The sequence below is a fragment of the Planococcus citri genome, chromosome 4 (assembly GCF_950023065.1).
Source record: "Planococcus citri chromosome 4, ihPlaCitr1.1, whole genome shotgun sequence".
NCBI classification, from domain to species: domain Eukaryota; kingdom Metazoa; phylum Arthropoda; class Insecta; order Hemiptera; family Pseudococcidae; genus Planococcus; species Planococcus citri.
The window spans coordinates 3,281,457-3,302,113 of record NC_088680.1 but is presented as its reverse complement, the minus strand read 5'-3'; the positions used below and the strand labels follow the sequence as shown (position 1 = coordinate 3,302,113).

The following is a 20,657-nucleotide window of genomic DNA, read 5'->3' as shown; positions in this document are numbered from 1 at the left end:
AAAAACAAAAATCAAAACTTTTCGTCATTAAAAACAGCAGGGCTTGCAAACCGAAACCAAAACCGAAACCGAAACCCCCAAAAACCGATTAAAATTGCTCAAAACCGAAACCAAAACCGAAACCAGGAGCGTTATTTTCCCACAACTAAAACCAAAACCAGGGCTTAAAACCACCAAAACCAAAACCAAATAAAACCACCATAACCATTGTTTTTAATTGGTTTTAACCACTACCACAACCATTTCAACTTCTTTTTGTAAATTTCAAAAACAACAACAACAAAAAACCAATATATTTGAAAAAAATGAAAACCAATTCATTTGAAAACAACCATTTGGGAAAAAAATTTGAATTGAAACAACCACAACCACCAAAAAGTTGTGTTCTTTGGAGAAAACCACAACCACAAGAACCATTTCAATTTTCAAATGTAACCATAACCAATAACAACCAATTCATGAAATGGTTCTTTTTGGTTTTTGGAATTTTTTTTCAATTTTTCCAGACCTGTGATGGAAATTTTCTAGTTTTTTGTCTCAAATCATACTTTTAGTAGTCCTGAATTAGTTTTTCTGTAAATTTATTTGAAAATCAAAATTGTTTTTGATATCAAAACCACCACAACCACCAAAACCATTTGAAAATTTGAAATGGTTTTTGATGTGAAAAACCACCACTACCGCAAAAAAAACTATTATTACGGAACCAAAACCACATCCACAACTTATTAAAAAAAATTGAAACCATTTCAAAACCAGAACCAGAAAAACTTTGAAACCTAAACCTTAAAACCAATTGGAACCGTTATGGTTTGTGATTGGAAAACCAATTCAGAAACCATAACCAAAAACCATTATTTTTGAGTCTTTTAAAAACCACCTACCACAACAACCAATAAAATCCAAATGGTTTTAAGCCCTGACCAAAACCGAAACCGGGAGCGTTTATTTCTCAAATTCAAAACCAAAACCGAGAGCGTAACCGATTGAAAACTGAATTGGTTTTGGTTTTGGAATTTTTCAGGTAATTAGCCTGCATTTTTGGTAAAATTAAAGTAAAAACTGATGCTAAAGGTGAAAAGGCCTGAAAAATGAAATAGTTGACAAATTTGGCACTACCAAAGTGCCGCTTTCTAGTCACATACACAAAGTTTTTGAAAAAGTGATCACTTTCTTGGCCTTCTTCCCTCTAAAAAATGGAGAAAAAAGGAAAAAACCGAAACCAAAACCAAAACCGAAACCGATTCTTTTGAAATCAAACCGTTTCAGCAAAACCGGAACGAGAGAGATAATATTTCAAAAAACCTAAACCAAAACCAAAACCGAAACCTTTACTTTTTCAAAAAACATAAAACCGAAACCAAAACTGAGAGCGATATCTATCCGGTTTTCAAGCCCTGAAAAACAGCCAATCTTTTCAGCTCGGAAAAAATTGGTATTTTCATTTGAGAAGTTGAATTTGATTTTGCTTTCCAATTTTTATTTTGGGGTAATTTTAAAATTTACGAAAAATTACCCCAAAATTTCAACTTTGTAGCCGGCTGAGCCGCCGCCGAGCAAAATTTTGGCAGCCGCCAAGACCTTCGGCTGGAATCGGCTCCGCCGCCAGCCACAGTGCTGCGCGTACTGTAGCCGCCGCCGATCATTTCGCTGTCGGCGCAGGGCTCTAACTTAGTTAGAAAACTTTTTTAGGGGTACCCGATATTTCTAGCCACCCTGTACCACTTCAATACGTAAACGAGCATTAAATTTAAAAATCAAACGAACTTCTCTGCACCGAATTTTATCTGAAGATCTTGGTTTCCATCCATATAAGATTTTAATCACTCAAAAGTTACAAAAAACTGATTTTGTGACAAGAAAATCATTTGCTGAGGATATGCTTACAAGAATTGATACTGGTGAGATTCCACTAGACTCATTACTCTTCACTGACGAAGCTCATTTTTATCTAAACGGGGATGTGAATAAACAAAATATCCACTACTGGTCGACAGAGAATCCGATGATAACGCATGAGAAACCTCTACACTCCGCCAAGTTGACTGTCTGGATGGGCGTGGCTAAATTTGGTGTAGTGGGACCATATGTGTTTGATGAAAACGTGAACGGTGAGAGGTATCGCAAAATGATAAACGAGTTACGAGTTTCTCAATTCTCATTCCTGAACGTCGACAGTATACAACGGACGAATAGTTCTGCCGTGAAAATGAGGCAAAATGTGACGGCTAGATTTTGGATGCAGAATCCAGGAAACCTTCTGCTCATGCGCCAAACATGACGCTTACGGCGCTGGTGGAGAGAGAGATGGTTCACTGGTTGAACATGGGTAGGAGGTAGGAAACCGTCTCTCTCTCCACCAGCGCCGAAAGCATCATATTTGGCGCATGTGCAGAACTTTTCCTGGATTCTGCATCCAAAATGTGGCAGTCTTTTTCTCCGCTTGAACTATTCGTCCATTGTATACGGTCGACGTTCCTGAATTGAAATGCAGACACAAATGTAGACTTACTTGGTTCCAACAGGATGGCGCTACCTGTCATTCCGCGACAGACACAATTTCTTTATTGCGTGAGCATTTTGGTCATCGAATAATTTCGCTGAACACAGAAATTTCATGGCCACCTCGTTCCCCTGATTTTTCAGCTTGTGATTTTTTTTTATGGGGTTACCTCAAGTCAAAAGTGTATCAAGATGATCCTAGTACTCTGAAACAGCTCCTAGATAATATTATTCGTGAATCAAGACTGATTGGAAGAGAAATGCTCAACAAAGTGTTCAATAATTTTAAAAAACGTTTGGTCAATTGTGTCAAAAATGATGGAAAACATCTTAATGGAATCATTTTTAAAACTTAATTTATAATGAAAACTCAAATTTATAATGAAAACTCAAATATATGGTCTAAAAACGGCACATTTCTACTTCATTTTGGTTATAAAAAAATTTCTGTAACCATTTTTCTCTCAGAGCCACTAAGAAAACAAATGTGACAGGTCATTCTGGGACACCCTGTACTATAATATTTCTCCATGAAAGGTGTTAAAAAGTAGTACTGTTTACTCCGTTAAAAAACTACAACTCAGAAAGTACTATTTTTTTTCTGTAAGGGTTGTTACCTAGATACGTAATTTTTCAAACTTGCAATGTAATCTTCATCCCTGTATCTTCCCTCTCATCCTCTTTTTATCTCACAACCCCTATATTCAAGAAACCCTATGGTATAGGAAAGGTATTTATGTATTTGCACCCCTTTCTGACGATTCTTAGGGACATGTTTTCACTTGAGGAGGGGAGGGGGTATCATATCATGAGGAATATTTTGAAAAATTTTCAAAATGAAATATTCAATCAATTTAACCGACCGAAGATCAGTAGATGGTTGTTAATGTTTCTCTATCATCTCAAATGTAAATTTATTAAAGCGTGTATGGTAGGTAATTAATTTTTTTTTAATTTCCACCATTTATGTAGATAAGAACGGTACGTATTTGGAATCTGATAAGAATCTTGATTCACTTTCTCAAGATGAGATATGTGAGTAGTAATCTGCAGAATTATTGTAGTTAAGGTATGCAGATTTATAGGTATTGCAAATGATACCTGCTTCAGTGTTGCTTCAGCTTTTTTCGCTATGTAATAGGTTTAGGTATCTATACTGTTTCACATGATCGCGATTGAATTTGTCTGAAAATGTTCCCAGTATATTAACCATGTAAGTGTATTCAATTTTTCATTTTTCTTCTTTAAATTATGTACTTTTAAGGTGTGATAAAATTACAATTTTCATGATTCTATTGCAAAGTAGATACAATCTGTTTGGCCTAAAAAATATGGCTATAGTGTGTTACGCGAGTATAGGTAGTCATTTTATTTACCTACGAGCGTTGTGTGCGTATATATATTGCGAAAATTGTGCATGAACACAAGAACACAACGCAAGACGCAACTTCTTGAATAAAAATATTTAAATTGATCGGTTGATGTTTCAGAATTGGATTTTACAAAATGAAGATCGCACTGTTGTTTGGTTTATGCATAATTAAACTCGACATAAGCACTGCAAACGAACTATGTAAAGTCACTTTACCTTCAGACGTAATTGAACTTTTGAACATATATCCGGATGCAAGTAAGAAAGACACATTAAGCAAGAAGATTCTTGCATACGAGCAAGAAAAGGCGAACTTGCAGCAAGAAAAGGCGAACTTGCAGCAAGAAAAGGCGAACTTGCAGCAAGAAAAGAAGATCTTGCAGCAAGACAAGGAGGCATTAGAAAAAAAAACTGATGATTTAATGAGCAAACGGGTAAGTTGAATTAATATAATTATTATACATTATACCCCCTCTAGCTACCCGCAGTTACGAAAGAACGAAATTTTATTTGAGCTAATTATTCGCTTATGTTCACAGATCCACAATGGCTTCAATTGCGCGTTAAGGAAGATGAGAACGTTCAATGACGTTTGTTACAAAATGCTCAGACAAGATTTCAAGCCTGCACCACCCATTCCTTGGCCGAAAAATTTCATCGAAGAAATAGTCCTTATATCAGATGTGGGCGTAGTTCGAATAAGAAATGGTAGAGTAAACGGAAAGGGAAAAAAAGGAAGTGACGACGATATAGTTTTTAAAGGGAACGGCAATGTAGAACTCAGGTATTTCTCTTATACTTTTGACAAAAAAGTGGACGAGTCGTATTACATGTGGTACCATATCATCACAACTGCGGAAGAAGAGGCTGAGCATGATAAGTTGAGTATTCTACCGAGTATTGCAAAACAACGTGCGTTAGAACTTAAAAAAGAATTGGACGTATATTACGATAATCATAGGTCTGCAAATTTACAAAACCCATATTATGAGAGTAAGGAGGAATTTTATAAATATTTCGCGGCGCTCATGACTCGCTGTTATAAGCTAGGTTGTCTCCACTTGCACGAGTTGGACAACAAGTTTGTAAAATGTCGAAGTTGGTTTTACTATCATCCAGAAGATGAAATTCGTTTTCGCGAAGTACTCCTGGAGCTCATGCCAAATTGGTACTTCACGACTGAGCACTTGGACCTGATAAATCTGATGTGGAAAGCCAGCGGTGTACGAGACAATCAACATTTGTTGACAACCTTGGTTCACATGAAAAATAAGCTGGGACAAGAAGTAATTTTACCACACTCCGAAGACTGCCTAAATGATTGAAGGTTTAACGTCGACGCTTCCTGCACAGTGAAAATATCGCAGCAGTTTACCGTTTAGTGTTATTTTCTCGGTATTTATTTTTTAAAACATTTTTTTTGTTTTCTTTTTTTATTCTTGAATTTAAATTTTATCATTATGTATTTATTTAGATATTAAATAAAGTGCATATGTATTTTTTAAATCGGAAAGTATTTTTTTTTCGAATAATTCTTCAAAAATGTCTATAATAATAATCATCATCATTTAAAAGTACCTATATGAGTATTTCAGAATTCATATTTTCAGTGAAATTCGATTCAAAATTCAGTAAAGATTCAGATGCGAAGGTAGAGCGGAGCAAAACATTGAATTTTTGAACTTGTTGAGTGAAAACAATACAATTTTTTTTTTTTTTTTTTTTTTTGGAACAGAATCTCGTTTAAAATTCTCTAAAACATCATGAAGTTAAAAATTGAAATTCAAAAAAACTTTTCAATCCCTAAATTCTGTGAAGTTTCGATTTGAACATAGGTATTAAGTACGCAGAATGAAAAAAATCATCAAAGAATGAAAGTTCAATTTTGAGATATCAATCGACCACTATCGTGTATTCCAGTACCAGTCGATAAATTGTCTGGTACGTAAATGGTAATACAGCGATTTGGATTTCACAAAAACTGAGGGGTCCAAGTTCTAGGCTATTTCAGTTTGATTCTTCTAGGACGTAAGGTATCAAGGCTACGTTACATAATTTCTTAAATATTTCAAATGAATTGAATCTGATGACGCTACATCGCAAAATTTTAAAAGAAATATTTGAAAAAGTTTCAAAATGCTCTGGCTCCTTCAAGACAAAAATATAAAAAGTGACTTTTTGTAGGGCATCCGCAGTTTTACACGATACACGATTGTTTGCCTCTGAATTTGGCCCCACATACACAGCGCCATCTTTTAGAATAAAACGGAGCCTTTGTTCTGTTTTTAAAACTCGAGGTTGAAAAAGTGGCTCGAATCCGTTAATTATTCTTAATTAAAGCGTAATTAAGCGAACAAAAGGTCAAAATGGGAGTTTCTCGATACGGGGAATCCGATGGAATGGTTATTTTTGCAATTTGACGCAAATTTATGGGAGAAATCGCTATTTCAAATTCAGATTTATGCTGTTTTTGAAAGTATTGATATTTACGAAGTTCGAAATTGATTATTTCATCACGTTTAGGTCGAAATCAGTCGAAATAAAGGTCAGAATAGGGGTTCCTTGACCCAAGGAATACAATAGAATGGTTATTCTTGTAATATAACGTATATTTATCGGAGAAATCGCCATTTTAAATTCTGATTTACACAGTTTTTGAAAGTATTGATTTTTACGATGTTTGCCACGCCATGAAAACAAATAACATATTGATTTTATATAATATTTACTTCATATCACACAATCAAAATGAGAAAAAATATTCGAAATGATGAAAAATAATCCTAGGATTAGTAGGAACTGATTAGATAGTCATCGTGATTTAAAAAAACACAACACAATCAAAATACATCTTAAATCTAGAAGTTTTCAGTGGGTAACCTTTTCTGACGAAGTTTTTCAAAGCAAATTCACTGCATTGGGCGCCATATAAGTTCGTTGATTATCTCATTTGCTTCTAATAAGTCCTAGAATTAGAAGAAAGTAAATCATATTTTTAAAATGATTCCATACTGTAATTCAAAGCAATTTTGTACATAGAAATGCAATGCAAATTGCGCTTTCATGTCGTTTTTAGCTACAATGGTCAAAAATAAATGAAATTAATAAAACTTGAGTATGAAATGTCATTGTCAACACTATCAATATTAAATTTCGCTACCGATATTATTAAAGCAAAAGATGAAAACTCAATTATTATGAAATAAATTTTAAAGTAAAAATTTTCAAACTTCTACACCCAATAGAATGTTTTGCACGTTTACGGTAATAAACTGCAACATGAATACCTATTGAAAAGTAGAAAACCCGAACCAAACACAACACAACCTTTCTCAACAAATGTAAACATTCAACACACCAACGTGCAACTCCTTACAAGGGAACCTCTTGAGGTGTCCGCCTCCGATTTGAACGCGACCGCGATTTTTGGAAAGAACATGTTCTAAAACCCTCAAATCCAAATTTTCAGCTGCCCAAGTTCATTTTACGATTTTTAGCGAATTTTTGAAAATCCAAAATTGACTATTTCGGTGAATTGGGCTTTTTTTAAAAAAAAGTACGTACTTGATCAGTAAAAATGTTCAAAATAAGTCCTAAACCTGATATTACCCCCCCCCCCCCCAAATCCGAATTTCGCCATTTCCAGCTATTCTGGAGGCTCCAGCGCGATTTTTTAATTTCTCCAGAATTTTGAAGTTGCTGCAGAAGGCGGGAATATGAAGTTGGGCAGCTAAAAATCGAGTTGTGTGGTATACTCGACCTGTTCAACAAAATTTATCCGCATTTGAGCCGATTCTGGAGCGGACACCTCAAGAGTGGTTTTTTGACCAGCTTTCTTCACAATAAGAAATCCAAAAAAATCAAAATTTTACCGTTTGCGAGGAAATTTTCGAAATATGCGCGAATCGCAGTATTTCGTCATTAATTAACCCCACGAGAGCGAATTTCGCCATTTCCAGCTATTCTGGAGGCTCCAGCGAGATTTTTCAATTTCTCCAGAATTTTCAATTTGCTCCAGACGGCGTGAATATGAATTTGGGCAGCTAAAAATCGAGTTGTGGGTTATACTCGACCAGTTCAACGAAATTATCCACATTTCAGCCGATTCTGGAGCGGACACCTCAGGAGTGGTTTTTTGACCAGCCTTTTTTCAAAATAAAACTATTCAAAAATCAAAAATTTCTCGTTTACGATAAAATTTTTGAAATTTGCGCGAATCACTGTATTTTAAACACAACAAACCCCCTGAGGCCGAGCTCCGCCATTTCCAGCGATTCTGGAGCCTCCTGTGCGATTTTTCAATTTCTCCAGTGATTATGAAGTTGGGCAGCTAAAAATCGAGTTGTGTGTTATGTGTGTTATACTCGACCTGTTTAACGAATTTATCCACATTTGAGCCGATTCTGGAGCGGACACCTCAAGAATGGTTTTTTGACCAGCTTTTTTCATAATAGGAAATCTAAAAAAATCAAAATTTTACCGTTTGCGAGGAAATTTTCTACCTGTTTAATGAATTTATTCACATTTGAGTCCATTCTGGAGCGGACACCTCAAGAGTGGGTTTTTGACCAGCTTTTTTCATAATAAAAATTTCCAAAAATTAAAGGGAGGACCAAGAAAGGCTGCAAATGGCAAAATTCGCTCTTGTGTGGTTAATTAATGACAAAATACAGCGATTCGCGCAAATTTCAAAAATTTTCTCGAAAACGAGAAATTTTTGATTTTTGGATTTCTTATTATGAAAAAAGGCTGGTCAAAAAACCACTCTTGAGGTGTCCGCTCCAGAATCGGCTCAAATGTGGATAAATTCGTTAAACAGGTCGAGTATAACACACAACTCGATTTTTAGCTGCCCAACTTCATATTCACGCCTTCTGGAGCAAATTGAAAATTCTGGAGAAATTGAAAAATCGCGCTGGAGCCTCCAGAATAGCTGGAAATGGCGAAATTCGCTCTCGTGGGGTTAATTAATGACGAAATACTGCGATTCGCGCAAATTTCGAAAATTTCCTCGCAAACGGTAAAATTGTGATTTTTTTGGATTTCTTATTATGAAAAAAGCTGGTCAAAAAACCACTCTTGAGGTGTCCGCTCCAGAATCGGCTCAGATGTGGATAAATTCATTAAACGGGTCGAGTATAACACACAACTCGATTTTTAGCTGCCCAACTTCATATTCACGCCTTCTGCAGCAACTTCAAAATTCTGGAGAAATTGAGAAACCGCACTGGAGGTTCCACAATGGCTGAAAATGGCGAAATTTGGATTTGGGGGGTTATATCAGGTTTAGGACTTATTTTGAACATTTTTACTGATCAAGTATTTGTATCTACTTAAAAAAAAAAAAAACATAAATCACCAAAGTAGTCAATTTTGGATTTTCAAAAATTCGCCAAAAATCGAAAAATGAACTTGGGCAGCTGAAAATTTGGATTTGGGGGTTTTAGAACGGGAAATATATAATCGAACGATAAAAAAGGTGGTTATCACGATAACCATTTGAACGATAAAACGTGGCTTAGTAACAGTAGTTTAGGTGGTGAGCACAGTATTTTTCAAACATTGAAAAAGGTGTTAGCCCGATAATTTTTATTGATAAACACGATATTTTTCATTGATTAGCACGATATTTTTTATTTTTTAGGGTGTCAAAAATCATATTTCAGAAATGAATGCAAATTTTGACGTCAATCTGTTTAATACGCGGGTATTTTGAGGCGCTGAATTCATTTTTGTCGTTATTTTGGTTCGAACCTCAAATGGGGGCCCCAGGAGGGGGTGTAAAGGGGTAAATATTTTGAAAAAGTCAATTGGCGGCGTATCGGTATGTACGTTTTTTGGGCTCCAGAATTCATTTTTGACGTTATTTTGGTTCGAAACCCAAATGGGGCCAAGAGAGAGGGGCGCAAAGGGGCAAATTTATGAAAAAGTCGAGTAGGGTATTGATATGTACGTTTTTTGGGCTCCAGAATTCATTTTTGACGTTATTTTGGTTCGAAATCTAAATCGGACCTCAGAAGGGGGAGAAGGTGCAAAGGCCATCAAATAGGTGAAAAAATAGAATTTTTCATAATTTCATTGAAAATCTGTGATTTTTTTCAAGTCTAATTAGGGAAGAATTGGGACATTTTGGGAAAAAGTATTAGGCTGAGGTGAAAATTTACCGAATTTCAACTCTCCCTTGGCAGAAAAATCCATCCCATTGGGTCAAAAACGTAAATGAGGTGATCCGACGTATCTCGTAAAGCTTTATTGAAATAGGTACCTACTAGAACACTTCATTTTTTATTCACTCGCGAAAATCTGATACTTTTTGTCGTTCATTTACCCTTATTTATCGTGGACATCACTTATTTATCGTTCATTCTGTCAAAAACTTCTCGTGGAAATTGTTTATATTTTATTGTTCTTACTATCATATATATCGTGGATACCACCTAATTTATCGTTCGTTTTTTAAGAAATCGTGCAATGCATTTTTTTATTGTGAAATACACTTTTTTATCGTGCAATCCTCTTTTTCATCGTGAATACTTATTTATCGTGATAACCCACTACTGTTATCGTGCTAACCCCCTTTTTTAAAGTAACGATAAATTGCACCCTTTTAGAACATGCTCTTTCCAAAAATCGCGGTCCCGTTCAAATCGAAGGAGGACACCTCAAGAGGTTCCCTTGTCAGTTAAAACTATTGATCATAAACTTCTGTATTCATATTGGCGAATCATTAATTTACCTACCTCCAACGATTTTAGCTTCCTATTTAACTTCTTATTATCTATTTTTCGATTGGTTTCCAAACTAGAGATGTGGGATTCCATTTTCTTGAGTAAACTTTCGACTAACAGTAACAGCTGTACAAATAAATACAAAAATAAATTATCAGTGAATAAGAGACAACCAGTGTACACAATACATATCTACTTCTACTTACTACTTCTTTACTAGATTCAGTGGAACTTTTCTCTTTACTGTTCACTATGACCAGATTTGCGAGTATTTTCTATAATAAAAATGTTCAGAAACTTAATGTTGCTAGTTGCTACAGAAACACTTAACTGATACAGATATTGGTAAATAAAAATGTTTACCTTTAATTCTTCGTTTTCAGGATATAATTCGGGTTTATAGCATTTTCGATCTGAATCGGTGGGCGCATTCAGCGTTTTAATATTGCCACTGGGTAAGACCATAATTTCGAATTTGAGTCTAGCTTCGTCGTAGGATCCTTCCTTTCTCGCGATTAAATCGATTAAATAGACAGTGTTTTTTTGTACGGTAAAATCGTCATCCGAATCGGGGTCCATATTAGGAAGCATCATTTTACATCCTTTCATTTTCATTTTATCCAATTTGTAAATTATGATTTGCTCGCCAGGCGAACAGCCTAAACATCTAACTGTCTTATCTACGGCATCGAAAATGTCATTGATCTGAAAAATGCATAGATTGGTATAAATAAATGTAACCACATGATACATCATTTAAATGAATGTTCCACTTACACATCTACCGGGTTGAAATAACGTGATAACAGCATCGGATGCCGAATGCAAAGCGCATAAAAGATTCGGCGTCAACAAACATGTGTTGCACTCTGGCGGTGAAATGCATGAAATACGTGTTATCATGCTGAAAGGGGGATATTTCCATACTTACGCACGCTTACACACGCGCACACTCGACTTGTCGAGATGCGAATGAATGCGATTCTCTACAAAAAGTCCCCCTTTCAGCAAGGCGATGGTGGCGCGGCCACGAGATGTTAACGCCGAATCGCCTAATGGAGTAGTTTTTTTTTCGCGCGATGTGGACGTTGTTCCAACATTTCCAACAACGATGGTACGTAGAGCCATGGCGGTACATCCATCAATATGAGTACCAAGCTCACTGGGCAGTGGGACATTTGACCCCTGTGCATTTGACCCATGCGACATTTGACCCACGATTTCAGCAATCCGCCATTTTTGAAAAACGACATTTGACCCATGCGACATTTGACCCATGTTTTTATCCATGTTTACAAAATACCAATGAGACATTTCACCCATGCGACATTAGACCCACAGTAAAATATAAAAATAAATCGACATTTCACCCATAGGACATTTGACCCACAGAAATTTAAAATAGAGACATTTGACCCATGGGACATTTCGCCCACAATTTGAAACGAAGTAGGACATTTGACCCATGCGACATTAGACCCACAATAAAATATAAAAATAAAATGACATTTGACCCATGCGACATTTGACCCACGGTATAATGTCAGTGTTGCAACCAATATGCCATGGAGAAAATTCTTTTTGAAATATTAATAATACAGTCAAATAGGAATTTCACCTGGAATAAATTGGGGGGAAAATTTTTTTGCACCAAAATGCTCAGGATGGTGTCCTAAATGACATACTAAAACCCACCCTAAATCCGCCTGGAGCTTCTCCCCCCCAGACCCACATTTGTGCCCCCCAGCACCGTTTTTCGCGATTTTCTCGCGAGCAGTTGATTTTACGTCGAAAATAATCTTATTTTTGCGTTCTACGTCAAATTTCCGATCTAGTGATGTATCAATTGTCCTTCTACCCCCAAGGGGGGTGGGGCTGGAACCATTCAAAAAAGGGGGGTTTCCTGAAAAATACATAAAGGCTATAGGCGCCTAAGAGGGGTGAAATGGTCCCCGAAAGTGTTCGAGTTGATATCAGCATGGAAGGTGGGTACGATGGAGGAACTTGCGCGTGGGAAATTTCAGATTCACATCCCCTCCCCTTTTTGGTGACCCCCCTTTTCTGAAACTTCAATAACACTTTTCTCAGTCCCATTTTAACTGATTTTGAAAATTTTTCTGGGAGTTATGTATATCCTTAGTAGGTACTCCCACAAAAATTTTCAACCCCCTCCCCTCATATTTACATTTACCCCTCAAAACGGCGTTTTTTTCATTTTTTTATGCCTATTAACAATCAAGATTGCGAGGTACAATTTTAAAAACACGTTTTTTGGATGTATTTTCGACCCCCAAAAATCATGTAGTTCTTTCAAAATTTTTGCTTTGGTGCGCCGTGCTGAAAAGTTGAAAAAATGTGTCTTAGGGGGGTGGGCGTGATTTTGAAATTTTGAGAAACATGAATATCAATGAGTAGGGTGTCGTTTTCTTATGATTCGATACCGCTGAGCACGAATATGACCTCAGATTTTGTTTTACACCTACACAGCCCCTCCGGACCCCTCAGTCTCACCCCTCAATTTTTAAGATTTTTAAAATAAATTTACTTTGATGATTTTCGTGTAGTTTTCTTACGATTTGATACTGCTGAGCACGAATATGACGTCAGATTTTCTGCTACACTCGCACATTCAACTGCCTCCATTGGATGCAAGGGCTGACCAATTAACCCCCCCCCCCCAGTAGCAGAAAAATATGAGCTAATTTGACTGGACTATAATAACAATTTGTATTGTTTGAATCATTTAGCGGCAACTTCAACGACACCGGTACTTGTCATGTTGTATTGTAGTAAAGAGCTACTTAAAATTTTTCTAGTGGAGCCACAAATTTCTGGATTCTGGAGCGGAGGCACTCACAAAAAAATCTCCGGAGCCGGAGCTGGAGCTGGAGGCGAATTGCCTTCAATAAAAAATAAAACTAAAAAGGATGAGGAAGCACAACAATAAGTAAATTAAATGTTGTGCTTCATTGGCAGTTCTCTATTTATATAGGTACTTAGTATTTTCATATCTCTCTTGTAATATGAAACTCTCTTACCCAAATTTGGGTATTTAAATGTGTTTGTGCCGGGGAGGGGGGGGGGTATTCAAATCTTGAAGTCTCGAGTCTTGTTTGAAATCTATCTTCATATCAGAAAATGTACGTTTTTGTAGGCGGTGCATGGTTACGATCCTGTGACCCAAATAGGTGTCCGACCCACTTGAAACCCCTCGAGGACGTCTTTATGGGAGGAGGGGTTCAATTAAAAAATTATTGCCAGTGAGGTATATCAAAAATCAAAGTACAGGCCCACCTGAAATCAATTTTCTCGAAAAATTGAAGAAAAATTTTAAATATCAATAGACGGCCTCCAGATCACCCAAAAAGACGCTCATTTTTTTAGGGTATGATTTATCGTTACGACAGAATAGGTGAATCGCACGACAGAAAAGGTGGTCTAAACGACAGGCCCGACAAATAAAAGAAATGCCCGACCAAAAAAGAAATTGAACGACAGAAAAAAAAGTTGAACGACAATCAAATGTTTGCACGACAGATAAAAAATGTCCACGACAAATAAAAAATTGAACGACAGTTAAAAAAAATTCAACGACAATAGTAAAAAAAAATCACGACAGAAATATCCATTAACACGTCTATTTTTAATTTTTTTTTTTAATCCATCAACACGCCTATTTTTACCAAAAAAGTTACAAATCGAATAAAATGAAAAAAAAAAAAATAGAAATTTTCATAAAATGATAGGAGGGTAATTCTCAAACAGTGATAAATTTTGTGTACACAGCAAATTTCTCAACGGTTTTGGCCTAGGTAATTATTTTTATTTTATTTTAGAGATTTTTAGCCCTTCTTTCATTAGTGTACATTCGGGTTTATACCCCAAAATGTCCTTCGACTTGTGTGTCAAGCGCCATGTTTTTGAAAATGAATGATATATAAAGTGTAATGATCTTCATTTTTTTTCGTTGAAAAAATTGACGAATTCTCATTATCATAGAACGCAAAGGTACCTACTGTATTATTGTGCGAATTGCAATCTCAATAAGTCCATAGGAACCTCACAGTTTACGTTTGAAAATTGTCACACAGTTTTTGCACTAATTTCAGAGCAATTTTTAAGTAAGTATTTTTGCTAGCTTCCCAAACCAACATTTTATTTATCGCTTTTTCGTGTGTTTTCAGATTTGCAATTGGATAAATTGTTCTGTCGTTTAAAATTTTATTCTGTCGCTTAGACATCCTTTTTTGTCGGGAGGACTTGTCGTGATCAATAATTAAAAATAGTCGCTCTGACTCATTATTTTGTCGTTGAAAACCTGTCGTTGTAAAGACCTAATTTGTCGCTACCACAGCATTTATTGTCGTTTGCTGGTGTCGTTCAAACACCCTTTTCTGTCGTGCGATCATATATTTCCCATTTTTTTACGGATGCTCGGACCATTCAGGCACCAAAAGGTGGGGCTGTACCCAAAATTTGGATTTTGAGGCACAAAAAATTTCGTCGGGGGCTGAAAAAAATTAGGATGTCATTTCAGTCTTCTCCCTTCACTACCTCTTTGCCAAATTTGAGCCGCATCAGACAATTTTTTCAAAATTTGTAATTTTTCAACTTGGCCAAAAAGTTATTTAGATTTCTGATCTGAGACAGTGAGACTGAGAGAATAACGCACACATGGACAACGTCAACACCTCATGAAAATGGTAGGAAAAGAAAAAATAACAAACAAAAATAAAACAAAAAACAAAACAAAAAAAAGTAACTATTTTCAAATAGGTAAATATTTTGTTCTTCAATACAAGTGAAAAAAAGTAACAAAACAATTTTTCTGGTTCGTATCATATTATGAAATTACAATGCGGTATGGTATATGCCTATGTGTAAAGAGAATTATTCGAAAAACATTGAAAACCCATTTGTCGTTTATATTGGGTTCAATAAGACAGGACAACAGTGTTATAGTTTTGAGTGTCCAAATTTTTCTGAAGAAAGGCTCAAAATTCTGAAATGTTCAATTACCTAACCTGCTACAACTCTTAGAATCAGCGTTCTCGCATGATAAATGTCAACTTCCAGAATGATTGAAAAAAAATGAATTTTTGGGTATTTGTCAACATTTTTGGGAAATAATTCAAAACTTCACAGGCCTTCATTGGAAGTTATTTTATGAATACTCATGCTATGGTGAAAAGAGGGCAAAATTGGTACCAACTGGCAATGACTTGAAACGTTCCATTGCAAGTATTTTCACCAAACTTGGAAAAAATTATGCAGATTTTTGAAAATTTCGAGCAGGATACTAAAAAATCATTGAAGGTAGTTAGTCGTTTTTACATTTTTTTTTTTCAATTTTGAAATTTTTCAACTATGGAAAAGCGAAACAAACTGGACCCTGGCTAAGCGAGGGCGAAAACTCTTGACGGAAATCAGCCTTCTGAGAAACAAAGCAACAGTTTTCGAATGATTTTTTTCTTTTTGTTTTAAATTCAAAAATTCAAAATTTAAAAATAAAAGCAAAGGGGCCCAAGTGAAGAGAAGACAAAAGCTTTCGTAAATTAGCATATTGAGGGGTATGAAAACGATCGTTTTCTTAATTCTTGTGTGATAAATGAAGGAAGTTAGCTATTTTTGCTTCATTTGAATGATGATTTAAAAAGAAGTCAGAATTGGAAAAAGAAAAACAATTCCAAATGTAGCTAGGTCAAAAGCTGTCAACTCAAAAATTCGTGTTTTGAGAACTTGAGTAAGTAAAAATAAAGTTTTTTCATGGTGGGAGGATACGCACAATGGGCTGTGAGCACCCTCAAAACGCCTGTAATTCAAAAACTTACAATGAATTCTAAAACAATGGTACAATAATATCCTTCCTTGGGGTCGCAGAATACTAATTTGACAATTTTTTTTGTAAGGGCGAGGGGTGAGGAGGTGAAGGAGGGTGAAAAATTCAAAATTTGACAATAATGATGTTTGATATGTCGAAATTTATGTTTTTGAGGGTGTAGATGACGAATCTGACAATATTTTTTTCATAGGGGTGAAAGGTGGGGGATGAAGGGGGTAAAAACGGTGAAAAAGTCAAAATTTGACTATAATGATGTGTGATATGTCAAAATGTACCAAGTATGAATAATTCAAATGAAAGTAAGTTCTTTTCATCAATTTACTGGATTTTAGTTTTTATAAAGTGATTATAGAGATAAAATTCACCTTAAAACTCCGTTTTTTGCCTACTTGGCTGCATAAATTGGAATAGAAAAAAATTTTCGCACGTAGATGCACGAGAAATTCCAGTGGCTGGTAATACTTGAGATAGTGTATTTCAAGATGTCAATTGCCATTTTTGACCAAAAGTGACCCAACGACCTCCATAGTCAATTGTAGTGAAAAATCATGGTGACTATTGTTTAAATGTTACAAATTTTTTCTTACTGGGACTTTGACGACTCCCCAACATAAATTTCTTCATTCCCCACCCTTCACCCTTCCTTCACCTTCGAAAACGTACATTTTGACATATCACTTATCGTTCTGGTCAAATTTTGAATTTTTTACCGTTTTCACCCCCTTCATTCCCCACCATTTACCCCCACGAAAAAAATATTGTCATATTCGTGATCTACGCCCTCAAAAACATACATTTCGACATATCACACATTATTATGGTCAAATTTTGAATTTTTCACCCCCTTCATCCCCCACTAATCATCCCTACGAAAAAATAATGTCAAATTCGTATTCTGCGACCTCAAAAACATACATTTCGACATATCACACATCATTATAGTCAAATTTTGAATTTTCACTTTTTATACCCCCTTCATCCCCTCCCCCACCATTCACCCCCACGAAAAAAATATTATCAGATTCGTGATCTTCACCTTCAAAAACATACATTTTGACAAATCACACGTCATTATTGTCAAATTTTGAATTTTTCACCCCTTTCACCCCGGCTACAAAATAAATATTGTCAAATTCGTATTCTGCGACCCCAAAAACATAAGGGAGGATATTATTGTGCCATTGTTTTAGGATTCATTGTAAGTTTTTGAATTACAGGCGTTTTGAGAGTGCTCACAGCCCACTGAGGGACGGAGGAGTTTATTTTTTGATTTTAACTTTGAATGTTTCTTGAATTTGAACAACAAGTGTTCTATATGGGAGCAAGGGCAAAAGCTCTCAGAAATGTGTAATTTAAGTTCTAGGAAGGTCGACAAATGAGCCTTTTCCGTTTTCCACAAAATTTGGTTCAAATTCCAGAAAGCAGAGGAAAATTGAAAATTTGAAAAAGTCTCATTGAAAAGAAAAATAACTAAAGGACTTCGACTTTTGTATAAAATTGATGAAAGCAGGACTTCAGGAAGACTACAAAGACCCATCGGTAAAAAACAAGACTGTTCAAACCCCCCCCCCCCCAACAAACCCTGAAAAAATTAATTTAGTTGCCGCTGGATGATTCAAAGGAGAAAAATTGTTTTGATTTTCAATATTCAATAAGAAAAAAGAATTTTTGCCGCGGCATATTGCAACACTGACATTAATTACCATGGGTCAAATGTCGCATGGGTCAAATGTCATTTTATTTTTATATTTTATTGTGGGTCTAATGTCGCATGGGTCAAATGTCCTACTTCGTTTCAAATTGTGGGCGAAATGTCCCATGGGTCAAATGTCTCTATTTTAAATTTCTGTGGGTCAAATGTCCTATGGGTGAAATGTCGATTTATTTTTATATTTTACTGTGGGTCTAATGTCGCATGGGTGAAATGTCTCATTGGTATTTTGTAAACATGGATAAAAACCTGGGTGAAATGTCCCATGGGTCAAATGTCGTTTTTTAAAAATGGCGAATTTACGAAATCGTGGGTCAAATGTCGCATGGGTCAAATGCACAGGGGTCAAATGTCCTGGTCCCAGCTCACTGTATGCAACAAAATAAAAATGATGTAAATTTAAACCATATTAAAAAATTTACAAGTAACCACTTACATTTTTACTACGTTTCCATTTTCAAGTACGTGATCTGGATGACTTTCAGATGAGCCTACATCCACAACGATGTTCGTTGGAACTACAATACCTGTAATAGAAATGAGAGTCATGTTATAATCATTCATAACACATCATAGGTTAAACAAAATGTACAGGATATGAATATTAAGACTCACCCCGTCCGATTTTTTCTCTTTTATAAACCGAGGCAGCTTTTTTCACTATGGTAGAATCCGCTTCGGAACAAATCTTGCTGATGAGCGCACCATGTATACACTTCGAGAGAGCTGAATTCAATACTTCTGCAATTTAAAGAAAAAGTCTGTGTAATCAATCTTTAATTCTTTAATATGGAATCAAACTATCACTTTAAATCAAACACGTAATAATGTATAATACATATTTTACAGAAATACATATGTACATATAAAAAGCTTACCATTAGCTATTCTAGAAGCCATCAAGTATTTATCACGTCTCATCTTCGTTTCGCGATCGTTCTCCATTTCATTTAACACGATACAAAAAAGAAATAAATTATAATTAAATTACAAATGCTCATACTTTCGAGAGAAATATCAAAAATTCCAGTCAGTTATCAGTGTTAGCCTGTTATCACTGAAAAATAGTTTGTTGTATTTATTTTTTCGTTGCACAGCCGCAGCGCGCTCTATTGGAATAAAACGAAACTTTTGTTCTGTTTTAGAAAAATTAATGAATGAGAAGATACGCGGGCGCTATGTATCTATCGGAATATCACGGAACTACGTCAAATTCGAGCGATCCAGAACACTTTTCTCGAAGTAGTTCCTGTAATATTCCGATAGATAGCGCCACGCGCATATCTAGCTTTCAAAAGGTGATTTTTTGAACCCTGGATTTTTCGAATCCGTTAATTATTCTTAATTAAACTGAAATTAAGCGAACAAAAGGTCAAAATGGGGGTTTCTCGATACGGGCAATCCGATGGAATGGTTATTTTTTCAATTTGACGCATATTTATGGGAGAAATCGCTATTTAAAATTCTGATTTATGCTGTTTTTGAAAGTATTGATTTTTACGAAGTTCGAAATTGATTATTTCATCACGTTTAGGTTGAAATCAGACGAAATAAAGGTCAGAATACGGGTTCCTTGACCTAAGGAATGCAATAGAATGGTTATTCTTGTAATATAACGTATATTTATCGGAGAAATCGCCATTTTCAATTCTGATTTATGCTGGTTTTGAAAATTGCAATTTTTTACCAAGTTCAAAATTTATCATTTTATTATTTTCAAGTCAAAATCACTCAAACGAAAGGTCTCACTGGATGTTTCTTGACTCGTGAAACTCAATAGAATGGTTATTCTTGTATATAACGTATATTTATCGGAGAAATCGTCATTTTAAATTCTGATTCATATAGTTTTTGAAAGTATTGATTTTCATGATGTTCGAAATTGATCATTTCATCATTTCCAAGTTGAATTTACTCGAACTACACTACAGGACGATTATCCTTGCGATATAATATCGAATTGGAGAAATAGGTTTTTTAGTTCTGATTTCAGCTGATTTTTGATGTTTCAATATTAAAGATTTCAAAAATTTGATGAAGTACTGCATCACTTTCCAATTAAAATCAGTCCATCAATTCAAAAGGTGGAAATTGAGAAAAAATTATACGATATTAATTGCATATGAAACGTGTATTTGGTTACTAAAATACAAGCATGTATCAAAGTAGACAAGGATGTTAAAAATACCAATATTACAAAGATATGGGTACATTTCGATTAATATAAAACTATATAAACAATTTTGCATAAAAAATAATCATATTTGTACAGGGTTTTATGTAAAATACATAAAATAAACATACAAACAAATAATACTACATTCGCTAATAATGAATAATAATGTAATTTGATGCTTTTTCACAGTTAGCCAACCTAATTTTGAAAAAAGGGGGACCCGAACCTCCTCTTTTGAAATCTCTGTACCTCTCCTATCGGATTTGGCAAATGCTTCTCAAGCTTGAAAATTTTTTGTAGATATTATTGAGTATCATACCAAATTT

General features: G+C 35.3%; 2 protein-coding genes across 3 annotated transcripts; one reads left to right on the top strand and one right to left on the bottom strand.

Moving 5' to 3' along the window:
- Nucleotides 1-3,432: 3,432 nt before the first annotated feature.
- LOC135845967 (uncharacterized) lies at nucleotides 3,433-5,380 on the top strand. The gene is made up of 3 exons (XM_065364868.1): nucleotides 3,433-3,715; nucleotides 3,993-4,308; nucleotides 4,414-5,380. Exons 2-3 carry the CDS (start codon nucleotides 4,009-4,011, stop codon nucleotides 5,197-5,199), a joined length of 1,086 nt encoding a protein of 361 aa, XP_065220940.1. The 5' UTR covers nucleotides 3,433-3,715; nucleotides 3,993-4,008; the 3' UTR covers nucleotides 5,200-5,380.
- A 1,202-nt stretch (nucleotides 5,381-6,582) lies between these two features.
- On the bottom strand, nucleotides 6,583-19,222 carry LOC135845968 (proliferation-associated protein A-like). Of its 2 annotated transcripts, XM_065364869.1 has the most exons (8): nucleotides 19,034-19,222; nucleotides 18,771-18,896; nucleotides 18,592-18,682; nucleotides 11,380-11,506; nucleotides 10,966-11,307; nucleotides 10,809-10,877; nucleotides 10,615-10,728; nucleotides 6,583-6,840 (listed from the first exon to the last, which is right to left on the bottom strand). In XM_065364869.1, exons 1-8 carry the CDS (start codon nucleotides 19,098-19,100, stop codon nucleotides 6,784-6,786), a joined length of 993 nt encoding a protein of 330 aa, XP_065220941.1. In that variant the 5' UTR covers nucleotides 19,101-19,222; the 3' UTR covers nucleotides 6,583-6,783. The 2 variants fall into 2 exon arrangements, with proteins under 2 accessions (XP_065220941.1, XP_065220942.1); XM_065364870.1 differs by lacking the exon at nucleotides 18,592-18,682 and having other exon boundaries at nucleotides 11,380-11,471.
- Between the last annotated feature and the right edge of the window lie 1,435 nt (nucleotides 19,223-20,657).